This window comes from Mustela nivalis (genome assembly GCF_964662115.1).
Source record: "Mustela nivalis genome assembly, chromosome: 11".
NCBI lineage: Eukaryota > Metazoa > Chordata > Mammalia > Carnivora > Mustelidae > Mustela > Mustela nivalis.
In genome coordinates this window covers 81,029,158-81,042,066 of record NC_139030.1, presented here as the reverse complement: position 1 = coordinate 81,042,066, position 12,909 = coordinate 81,029,158, and the positions used below count along the sequence as shown (strand labels likewise).

Here is a 12,909-nt window from a genome sequence, read left to right as displayed (position 1 = left end):
GTAGTATGGACAAATTCAAGTAAAAAAATGAAAATAAAGTTGCCATAGCTTTATGCAGAAAACTTCTCTACTAACTTTCCAGTAACCCTATGTATTACATTAGAAAACGTTTTTCTATTTCCTTTGCCATTAATTCTAATTGCTCAAAAGTAGCCTATAAAATACCATCCATAACTTTAACTTCCCTTCATACTATATTTATTTTTATAGTTTTTAAATTTTTTTGAAGGATTTTATTTATTTGTTAGAGAGGGAAGGAGAGAGAGTGGGAGGCAGGGAGAAGACAGCAGGGGGAGTGGCAGGTAGAGTGAGAAGCAGGCTCCCCACTGAGCAGGGAGCAGGATGCGGAATTTGATCCTAGGACCCTGGGATCAGGACCGGTGTGGAAGACAGAAGCTTAACTGACTGAATCCCCAGGCATCCCGTCATTTTTACAGTTTACAAAGAAAAATTAACTGAATAGTAACATATACTTATGCGCTATATTGACAATTAAAACTATTATAGAACCAGGACAAATTTTCTTGTAAAATGCTCACATCTTTCTCCAATCACTAATCTTTTAAACAATTAAAACTGAAAATGAAACTTTTACTAAGTAGCCACAAACCAATCTTAGAAGTTCAACATGTAAGTTTCAAGTATTAGGAAGGGGCAGAGTGGCAGAAACCAGAAGTGACATGTTCCATCTAGAGACATGTACACATTTCTTTTTGAAATGCTGCACACGCCGCAAAACCAAGTTATGTGGAACAAAGTGTGACCAGTGGCTGCCTCCATATAACCAATGATTCCACTTTCATTTTCAAGAGTCAGTGTGTCCCATAGTATCTATACATCGAGGCTGATTAATGACATTTTACAGACATCTCTTTGTAAAGAGTAAAAGTCAGCTAGCTGAGTAGGTAGGTGGTAGGTAGGTAGATAGTGAAGAATCTTCTCTCCTCCCTCTCGGAGCCTGAGATCTAGAATTCCAACAGTTATAGCCGGTATTCACCATCAGAAGGTTATATGTCTAGGATCCATGACGGTTCAACCAGTATGATTCAGATATGTGCCCTATCTAGAAGGTTATGTCACCTGAGAACTCTGGAACGATGGTAAAACTCTTCAAAGAAAATGCAGACATCAAGAGGAAAAAGTCCTTAGATTCCTGGCAATTAAAAGCATTTGTATTTTCTGACCAAAGTATTGGTTAAATAAATGCCTGTATTTGTCAAAGTAATTTTCTAACTCCAGTTCTGCACATTTCAATGTATAAAATTTTACCTTAATTTTAAAAAGCACTTATCTAATTAAGCCCAGAATACTAAGCATAAAAAGGCAAAGTAAAGAGAATAAAAGAATATGAAAATGAAAGAATTCTATCTTGTGGAATGTGAAGATATCTTATCAACAACACTTGAAATTCTCTCCAAATCCTTAACAGCATGTATTTTTAAAAGATTTTATTATTCAAGAAAGAGCGAGGAGAAGCAGGGAGAGGCTCAGAGGGACAAGCAGACTCCCTATTGAGCATGGAACCCTATGCAGGTGAATCCTAGGATTCTGAGATCAGGACCTGAGCCCAAAATCAAGAGTCAGACACTTAAACTGACTGAGCTACTCCAACACCCCAACAATAGTATATTTTTTAAAAGATTATTTATTTACTTATTTACTTGAGAAAAAGAGTACGTGAGTGTGCACAAGCAGCACAAAGGGTGAGAGGTGCAGAGGAGAAGCAGACTCCCCACTGAGCAGGGAGCTCAATGCAGGGCTTGATCCCAGGACACTGAGATCATGACCTGACCCGAAGGCAGACAAACAATAGCATAATTTAAAAAGCATTTTGCGGGCGCCTGGGTGGTTCAGTGGGTTAATTCAGCTCAGGTCATGATCTCGGGGTCCTGGAATCGAGTCCCGCGTCGGGCTCTCTGCTCAACAGGGAGCCTGCTTCTCGCTCTCTGTCTGCCTCTCTGTCTACTTGTGATCTCTCTGTCAAATAAATAAATAAATGAATCTTTTTAAAAAAAAGGCATTTTGCAAAACTGTAATCTATAATTTATTAAAAATTAATTTATAATCTATAAAAACTATAATCTATAATCTACTAAAAAATGTATAATCTATTAAATCTGTAAGTCTATAATCTATATCTACTATAATCTATAATCTATTTTTAAAAAAAGAGTCCACGTACATCTATTTATTCAAGTTACACTTGAATGCCTAGTTGGTGCAAGCTGTGATAGGTGTTGGGGACACAGTGGTAACAAGACACTACTGGCCCCTCTTCATAATGCTCAGTCTAATGGGGAAACAAGGCCCTAAACAGCTGTTAATGATGACTGTGATAAATGACACAAAAGAGGAGCACTGGGTACAAGGAGAGCAACTGCGGCCAGTAGGCAGTACACAGCGTAGGTCAGGGAATCCTTACCAGAAATCTACTGAGACTTAAAGGATAAGTAGGAGCAAATCACATACGGAGAGGAAACGTTCTAGAAACATTTTCACACAGAAGACATGTATGAAGATTTCAAGATGAGCAATAAGAACTTCAGCAGACTCGATCACATGCTTTCAACTAAGCACTCTAGGAGCACAGCAAGTGTTCTAAGACTAGTCACGAAATGCTCTGAGAGAGAAACGAAGGTGCTTTCCTGCTGGGTAATTATGAAAATCGAAAAGCTGCAGATTCTAGAAATATATGATGGAGGGTGAAGACACTAACAAGAGTAATTCCCAGGTTTCTGGCATGAACAAATAGAATGGTACCAATTTTGCATTCATTTGGAAACGCCAACTTTGAAGTCCCTCTCAGACAACAAAGATGGCCATCAATTTGACAAATGAATATAACAAATCTTAATCTCAGAAAATGAGAATGGAGACGTGATTTGGGAATCATCTGCACAGAGGCACTAACCGAAGCTACAGCAGGAGCTGAGGTGAACCAGGAGGAGGAAGTCCAGGTTACTAAGCCCTAAGTTACTAAGACTGCCTCTACTTAAAGGGCAGAGGAGGAGGAGGAGCTGAGAAGGAACAGTCGGAAAGGCAGGAGGCATACCAAGGGAGTGCTATGTCACTGAAACCAAAGGCCAGCATGTGAAAAGAAAAGAGTAGTCAACTGTCCCCAGTGCTGCAGAAAAAAAATCAAGGAGCACAAGGATTTGCAGTGATCTCTGCCTTCGCACATGGTGATCCTCCTAAGAGCAAGACTAAAGAGCATTAATTGAGGAAGAAGCTTAACTGGAATGTATTCAAAGTGAATCAAAGATAAGAAAAGGGAGATAGCCAAGGGTCAACATTTGCCTGTGAATGACAATGACCCTAGGAGGCAGCACAGAGTAAAACAGAAAATTTAGTAGGATTCTGAGGATGTGAGTGGTCTAAACATGTCTCATGTGTATAAATAAGACTCAGTAAAAAGGTAGAAGCTGAAAACACTTGAGGTTTTTGACAACGTAGAAAGGGATGTGATCCTGCTTAAGCACAAGAGGAAAACTGGCCTTTAACATGAGGGAAGACAATGCCTCCATTAAAACAAGAGGGAAATGGAAAAACACAAAAGGGAAAAAATACAGGCAAAACTGTAGATTTAGTGGTTAAGAAACGAATATAAGTTCCACCTGATGCTTGCTCTTTTCTGTGAGACATGGAAGGCAATATCATTTAAGAGTGAGGAGGCCAGCAGGAAAGCTGGAGGTTTGGAGAGAAACTAGTAGAGGGGAAATAAGACAACTGGACAGTGTGCAGGGTCAACTGGACATTGTGACAAAGGACAAACAGTGGTAATTATCTACCCTGTTGGGAGTTTCCTCCAGCAGAGGCCCAGGAAAGGTAAGTTGCTGGTTTTATCCAGGGCTGTGGTCCTATCAGACAGGTTTGATGAAAGGATAAAGGGACAAGAAACCTTAATCCTAGTGAGTTTTTACGGAGCACATTACTTGGTCCAGGGGCTATAGTACTCTATATGAATGGCACCTTCAAGCATCATGGCTACCCTACCCAATGAGCAAAATATTATTTTCATTTTATAAATGAGGAAGCCAAGGAATAAACTGATTTGTTTCTTGACTTTCGTCACATAGCAGTCAGGATTCAAGGTTTGACATTTCATTTGGGAAACCTCACCCCCACCCCCCAAAAGGGAAGTGAAATGAAGCAGAAATTTTTTAAAACATGTAAGAGTGACTGTGTGTATAATCTTGAAATAATTCTTTTATCAATAGAGTAATGGACCATAAAATTACAAGTGGTTTTCTATCTTACTGTTTGTTAGTGTTAAAATTTAAAGACTCGTCAATTCTAGAACTTAATGAGAACAATATAAGCTAACTTACTTCACATTTATATCCAAGGCATTGTATGTTTTCACATGCTATCTCATTTACCTCAAAATGTCAGCACAGAATGAATCTACATCCTGAAGAGGAAAATGAGGCTCAGAAAGGCTAAATACCGTTCTACTTTTTTACCAACCCCTAAAAATTGAAGTAGCCTCTCCCTGACCCCCTTGCCACTAAGCCCTGTAAAACCAGGGGTAATAGGCCTGACTGCATTCTCTGAGCAGAACAAAAAACTCCAGAGCTGTTTACTCTCATTGGAAATTCTTTCCAACCACTGCTTTATGCTAGCAAGTGAAAGAAACTAGGACATGCTCTCATCACTATAGCTAGAATCAAACTAAAGAAACTGAAAATAAAAATTTGAAAAACAGAGAGTAAAACCTTAGAAGAAAACCGTATATCCAATTCCCAAATATAAACACTGAAGTAACAAGAAACGTTATTAGACTTGTTAATTTTGCACTGACACAGTAATTAAGCTTGATGAATCTGGCTCCGTTCTATAATCACACAAAGTTAAGAAAAAAACTCGATAGTTTAATCTCCTTTATAGTCATTAAACAGCTTAGCTCATGTCAATGTTTTCCAAATTGTTGAATACAGTATTGTCCTTGACTGACAAAAACAAAAAACAATAGTAACAGGTAAAAAATGGAATATGTATCTGAATAACATATACTGCAAAGATTTACTATTAAGACAGCAGCTATTAGAATATAATTATTACAAGCATATTTGTATAAAATGACACCTCATCACTGAAGATGTAAAGACATTAGGTTTTTAAAAACATGTAAGAGAGTACTAAGTTTTCATCTCTCATGCTGTCATTCAACCACTGTTACTCAAAAAGAGACATTCAGCATTTTCCATTTTGAAGTACAAGTGTTATATACTGAGAAAAACAAATTAGACCTTTCTCTTTTAGTCTTCCATTCTAATCATTAAATATATGAATAATTAAGGTTCTACTTCATATAAGCTAAGGCTGGTCCCTTTAAAATAACACCTTCCACACTGACCTGTGCCATTCAACTAAAGGGACAGAAAGAAGACAGACACTGTTTTGAAATGCCTAACTACTCCTTTTTTTTTTTAAAGATATTTTCATTTATTTGACAGATCACAAGTAGGCAGAGAGGCAGGCAGAGAAAGAGAGGAGGAAGCAGGCTCCCTGCTGAGCAGAGAGCCTGATACGGGACTTGATCCCAGGACCCTGAGATCATGACCTGAGCCAAAGGCAGAGGCTTAAGAGACTGAGCCACCCAGGTGCCCGTGAAATGCCCAACTTCTTAAAGGAAAAACAAAAAAAGCTCTACTTACCATATACATTAGTATGTCTCTAATCATCACCATAGCTGTTTGATGATCATTCCAAGCTTGATTTAGCGTTTGAAGAAAGTTGTTATTCAATGAATTTAGTACATCTTCTCGCACCTATTAACAGAAGAGTTCATTAAAGTATTTTACACACGTGCACACACACAAACACACTCTCATATGTATACATGCACATATCTGTTCAATAAAACCGTATGGAATATTCAATTTTACATCACAGAAATAGGTTATAGGCCAGTAGAAATATTTTAAGCTACAATATAACCTAAATACAGATAACTAACAAATGTGTTGTATAGTCCAGACCCATCTCCTGATCTCCAGAATCATAAAGCAACCTCCTGGGCAGTTCTCAACCCTCCAACAACCTAACATCACAGTCAAAATAAAATCCTAAATACTTTAAGGAACTACAGGGCCCCAGAGAATTGGTTCCAGGCTATTGTTCCAACTAAATTTCTTACCACACCTCCCCTTCCCCATCCTTGCAGAATGGTTAAAAATGTTGACTTAGGAGTCAAACTACTGGGCTCAACTCCAGCTCCCTGACTAGCTGTGTCACCTTGGGTAAATTTATTGCAGCTCTGTGCCTCAGTTTCCTTACATGTGAAACAGTATCCATTTCACAGAATTGCTGTAGAGGTTAAATGAACACTAGTGACACACTGAGAACAGTGCCTGGCACTCGGCCAACACTTACTGAGCATAAACTATTAACTCACCCTGCTCCAGCTACTGTGGGGCTACATCCAACAACTGTGTTCTACCCTTTGCTCTGCACATTTCACACAGCTTACACCCCTGTTTTCTACCCAAGTTTCACTTCCACAAAGAGGTCTTTCCTGATCACCCTATTTCAAACAACTTCTATCTCTACTCTTTGCACTAATTTTTCCTCACAGTACTTGTCACTGCCTACTGTTTTACCTATTTATCTACTTACTATTCCTCTCACTAAAATGCAAGATCCACACCAGCAGGGATTTTGTCTTTTTTCATGTGTGCCTCCCACACCTAGAACAGTGCCTGGCATCTAGAAGACCCTTTACTTTATTCACCCTACCCTCCAATACCATGATCCACCATCAACATGGTAAGCTTTTTCAGGATATCTATCTTTGCACATCAAGCTGCCTTGAGTCTGAAGTGCCTTTGCAATGCAATCTTGCTAAGACTACTCAGACTCCAAGAATTCCTTTCCATAGTCCGCAAGCATATTGCCACCTTCTCCAATAAATTCCTAACTACTAGTACTTCCTGCTACGCTATCTGTCCAATGATATGATTACTGACTAGAAAATGGAATTTAGACTGATTCTAGCTTTATTATAAAGAAGCAGTTTGTCCTCTGAGTTCCTGTAACTTTGGGACTTTACTGCCAACCTCCCTAATTATTCCAACCCACCCAAATCCTCCATGGTCTAGCCCTAACCAGACACGTTCTAGCTCCAAACACCTCTAGTAGTGATTAAATATTTTTAGGTTGGGGAGAATCTGAAGTCATGGTGTTTTGTGAGAAACAAATTATTTAATGTGTGTTGAGATATATAGATATCTATAAACTTGAATTATAAACAGTAAATAAAATGTCACTGCATATTAGCACTACTATAAACAAGTATAAACAAGTAGTGGCAAGTGCCGAAGACCGAAAAAAAAAAAAATATATATATATATATACACACACAAAACACACTATACCCACAAACGGGAGAATAAATTAAAATTGAGAAAACTGTAACTAATTTTTCTTACATATTAGAAGAAAAACACCCGTTAGGAGATCTTAGTGATGAAACAATGTCTGTTCTAGTAAATGTGTAGTCTGAAAATCACTAGCCTATATCACATAATTTAGCACTGTATCACATGTAATCTTTTCTTCATAAGACTAATAAGCTCCTTGACTTTAAAACATATCACCCATAAGCATACTGACTATATCAAAAGTGACACACACGTTGGTTCATAGATAGTACTGTGTTAAAATACTTTTTTGTAAAGTGAATACTAAAGCATTTATTCCAATTCATTAAGTCTGGCACTTGTCAGATGCAAATTCCCATGACAGATAACACTAAAAAAAACCCACAAACTGAAAATATGCCTATTTATAAAATTCCTCACCAATCTTCATATACTTTCACTAAATTCTGAATAGCAATTAAATTAAATAATGACAATACTAGGGAAACAGTACTATATATCTAACAATTATTCTTAATGACTTAAGTTAACTTCTGAATACCCCTCTGTTATAAATTCAAATTACATGTTAACAAAGTCACCCTAATTTTGGAATGCAAAAATGTGCTTGGTATATCTGTTAAATGAATGAAAAACTGACCACTCAAATTTAAAAAATTTTTAAAAGACACGTGTTTTATATACTGATTTATATACACTTCCAAATAAAACACCTCAAGTATTTATCTAATATTTATACTTACACCTGCCTTTCAACAAAATAAAAATGTGATCAACTAGCACAATGTGTCATAAATGATAAAACTGCTTTATTTGCATCATGCCTCAAAAAATTACCCTGACAAATCAGTAACAATGAATTTTACTTAGCAGAAAATAGCTGCTATTCATTTTGTTATTTTTACTTTGTTTTTTTACTGTTGAAGTTAGATGTGGTCATGGATCTGCTTTGGCCAATGACCTAAGCACAAATGATACATCATTTTTATATAATGTAAACTTTATCATCTTAGTAATTTTTAAGTGTAAATAAAATTCAATATTAAATACATTCACAATAATTAACCTCTATCACCGGACATGAGAGTTGTAAAGGTGCCCCAGAAGATCTCCTGCTGGTCAGACATACTCTGTTACATTTATTTTTGAATGATTACGCTCACACACACAGATACAGGACTAGAAGACATAAAATAAATGCTTAACATACACTTGCTGCATTCTCTTAATTATTCAGATCACTCTATGAATAAATAATTCTTCTGCTAGTGATGTCTCAGAAAATTGTCCTTCTACTCTGAGAGATGAAAAGTGAACAAATATGTGCTCAAATATACATAATAAAAGGTAGGAATGAGATGAAAATTCAACCTTTATGAAGATTAAAATGGGCTTTTTAAAAGGTAAGTTTGTATTTAAACCAAAAAACACATTAAGTAGGGGATAAAAAGATTTAACTCTTATTTTACAAACTGTTAACAGAATACATAAAATTTACAAGAGATAGGAATTGGGGTCAGTTGTGTGTGAATAACATGGTTAACCTCACACCCTCATAACCACAATTAGTTTTTGCATCAGCAAAGGCAAACAGGAAGGAACCCTGCTGTAGAGGTGGTACCAGTACCGTAGGGGGCAAGCAAACCAAGTATATCCACCATTACTATATAGGAAAAGCTACATGAAGGTTATCCAGGTGAAGAGCTAGAATTTGAGGGGTGAAACAAGGAAAAACCAAGCAACAAAACCATGGAAACGGAGAATAGGATGGGACCAGCTGTGACAATGAGGCTAAAATGAGTAATTGAAAACTGATGGCTTGTTCATGGCACTTAGCCTTGCAAAAAGCAAGATACAGACGTAGCCAAGAGCAGTAGATCAAGAACCTGGCAGAAAATTAAAATCCCTTGAAGAGCAACAGATTTTGTTCAAGAGCATGAGATGACAAGACACAGACTGAAAGAAAATATCTGGTAAAGGACTGTTACCCAATATATACAAGGAATTAATAAAAGTCACCAAGAAAACCCAATCTAAAATACTGGCAAAAGGCCTGGCCACCTCACCAAAAAAGATAACCAGATGGCAATTAAGCATACTGAAAGATGTCCAATATCTGATTAAGAAGTTGAAAAATGAGGGGCACTTAGGGTGACTCAGTCTGTATAGTATTCGACTCTTGGTCTTGAGGTTGTATGTTCAAGCCTTATGTTGGGTGTAGAGAATACTTAATAAAATCTTTAAAGAAAGAAAGAAATTGCAAATTAAAACAACAATGAGACACCCTTACACATTTATCAGAATGGCCAAAATCCAAAACACTGACTACACTAAATACTGCTGAGGATGTGGCGAACAAGCACTTTTGCTCACTGCTGGTGGGAATGCAAAATGATACACAGCCACTTTGGAGGACAGTTTGGTAGGTTCTTACAAAACTATATATACTCCCACCATACCATCTATCAATTAGGCTCCTTGCTATAAATATCAAAAAAGTTGACAACTTATGTCCAAACAAAACCCCAGACTCACATGTTTACAGCAGCTTTATTCGTAACTGCCAAAACGTGGAAGCAACCAAAACTTCCTTCAGTAGGTGAAACAATACACTGTGGTACATCCAGAAACAGAGTATTATTCAGCACTGAAAAGATATGATCCATTAACCCACCAATGGAGGCATCTTAAGTGCAAATTACCAAGTGAAAGAACACAATCTGAAAATGCTACTGCCTACCATATCACTCCAACTACATGTCATTCTGGAAAAGGCAAAACAAAAGAGACTATAAAAAGATCAAAAGAGGGGCGCCTGGGTGGCTCAGTGGGTTAAAGCCTCTGCTTTCGGCTCAGGTCATGATCCTAAGGATCCTGGGATGGAGCCCCTCATCAGGCTCTCTTGCTCAGCAGGGACCCTGCTTCCCTTCTCTCTCCCTGCCTCTCTGCCTACTTGTGATCTCTATCTGTCAAATAAATAAATAAAATCTTTAAAATAAAAATCAAAAGATCATCAAGGTGCTAGAGGAGTTAGGGTAGAGGGAAAGATTAACAGACAGAGCACAGAGGATTTTTAGGGTAATGCAATATTTCATATGGTATTATAATGGTGGATACATTTCATTATACAATCATTAAAATCCACAGAATGTACAACACATGAAGAGTGACCCCTAACATAAACTATGGACTTTGGGTGATAATGACAAGTCACTGTAGCAAATGTACCACTCTGGAATGGGATGCTACTGAGAGTAGGCGAGGAAGTGGGAATATGGGAAATGACTATACCGTCTCAATTCTGCTATGAATCTAAAAATGACTGAAAAAATAGTCTATTTAAAAAACAAAGAAGATTCGGGGGCTGACCGAAGACCAAGAAAAGACAATCTCTCTTTTTTCAACACAAGTATGTTTTGTATACTTGTAATAATACTGATACAATTCTGAACCTGATTTTTTAGAGAACAATGAACATTCAACATTACCCTCTGCTTTAGGAGAAAAATACCTAGTTACAGCATTTCATAGCATGATAACAATTCAAAGAAAAAAGGTTCTTTCAGAATAAAATGCAGGAAGAAAAAGTCATCTGAGAGTTTAACCAATTGCCAACCTAACACCAAAAGCATTATCTATAAAAGGAAAAAATGATAAACTGGACCTCATCAAAATCAGAAACTTCTCTTTCGCAGACACTGTTAAAACAATAAATAAACAAGCTACAGACTGGGAGAAAATATCAAATGATCTGTATCCAGAATCTCTCTCTCTAGAGATAAAAAAAAAAAAAAACCTCTTACAACCCAGTGAAGAAAGCAAACAATTAAGAAATGGGCAGAAGACTTGAAAAGACACTTCACCGAAGAGGTTATATAAAGGCAATTTTACACATGAAAACATGTCCAACAACACTGGCCATTAAGGAAATGAAAATTTAAAAAATAAGATACCCATTATAATAGCTAAAATAAAATATACTGACAACACCAAGTGCTGACAAAGATGCCAAACAACTAGAACTCTTCTTACACATCGCTAGTGAGAATGCAAAGTGGTATAGCCCTAGAGGAAAACAGTTTGGCGTATGACCTAGCAATCCCACTCATAAATATTTATCCCAGAGAAATGAAAACCTACATACACACAAAACCTAAATAAATGTTCACAGTAGCTCTCTTCATAATCACAAAAAAACTACATACCATCCAAAACTCGTTGAACAAATAAACAGGTAAATGGATATGTAAACCGTGGTACATTCACACAACAGAATGTATCATTCAGCAATAAAAAGGAACAAACTACCAATACATACAACACCTTGGAGCAATCTCAAAATAACTATGCTGAATGAAAAACATTTGTTTCAAAAGGTTACAGACTGTATTATTCCATTTACAAGACATTCTTGAGAAAACAAAACTACAGTCACAGAATAGATCAGTGGTTGCCAAATCTCAGGGGAGGAGGAGGATAGGACTACAAAGGGAAAACAGGGAGTGTTCTAGGGTGAAGAAATGTTCTATACTAATTATGGCAGCATTTATATGAATCTATACACATGGGCTAAAATTCATAGAAATGTATATGAAAATAAAAGGCTAATATCAACTTTTTAAAATCTGCAACAACTATGATTCTCAAATTGTGCCGTTTAGTTATTATACCGTAAACATAAGCTAGGATGTCACAATGTTTATTCTTAAAAGCAACTTTGAGGGGTGCTCTGGTGGCTCGGTTGGTAAGCAACTGCCTTCAGCTCAGATCATGATTCCAGGTTGCAGGGATTAAGTCCAGTGCTCAGTGGCAGGGGCTGTCAGTCTGCTTCTCTAGCTCCCTTGCCCCTCCTCCCAGCTTGTGCTCTCTCCCATGTACTAATAAATGAATAAAATCTTAAAAAAAAAAAAAAAGGCAAACTGATTACCAAATAATTGTTAATTACTTCAGGGGTGTCAACCTATGAATGACTTTGGAATAATTCAAACTGGCATACTACATTCTTCATTTCTGTGAACATAGCTTTTCCTGTCCTTTTAATTACATCCTCAGCCAAGATTAAAGTGGAAATACTAAATCAAAAGAAAATGTTTATTTTTCAGCACTGTAATTAAAATCTGTTCACTGATAATGTCCAAGTTGCATGAAACACATCTTCAATCAAATTATTGGCAAAAGGAAGAGGATGGAAAGGAGGAAGAGAAGAGAGGCCAGTAGGCATGAGTATGCCAAGACCTACAAGTTCCCAGTCTTTGCCCTCGAGTTTTCTTATCTAAGTATCTTCATGGATTGACAAGGATGCTACCTTGGGCCAGGAGTTCTTGGTTGGTTGGAGAGTCAAAGACATTAATAATAATCTGCACAGTCTCTCCCCCCACCCCTGCTGCCAACACACACAATTAAATCATTAATTACAATTTTCTTTCACCCCCTCAGTTTCAATGCCTGGGCAAAATCCCAGCCAGCCAATCCTAATTAAATGTTTAGGTAACACAAAGAAATTCATTGGCTAAAACTAATTATAAAA

The 12,909-nt window shown here is 37.1% G+C and overlaps 1 protein-coding gene across 2 annotated transcripts in view; it reads right to left on the bottom strand.

Moving 5' to 3' along the window:
• Positions 1-12,909, bottom strand: part of CUL3 (cullin 3) — a 91,606-nt gene that overhangs the window by 45,242 nt on the left and 33,455 nt on the right. For both annotated transcript variants that reach the window (XM_082690408.1, XM_082690409.1), the window contains one exon: positions 5,658-5,771. In XM_082690408.1, the coding sequence (XP_082546534.1) occupies positions 5,658-5,771 (114 nt within the window). The remainder of the gene's footprint in view (positions 1-5,657; positions 5,772-12,909) is intronic.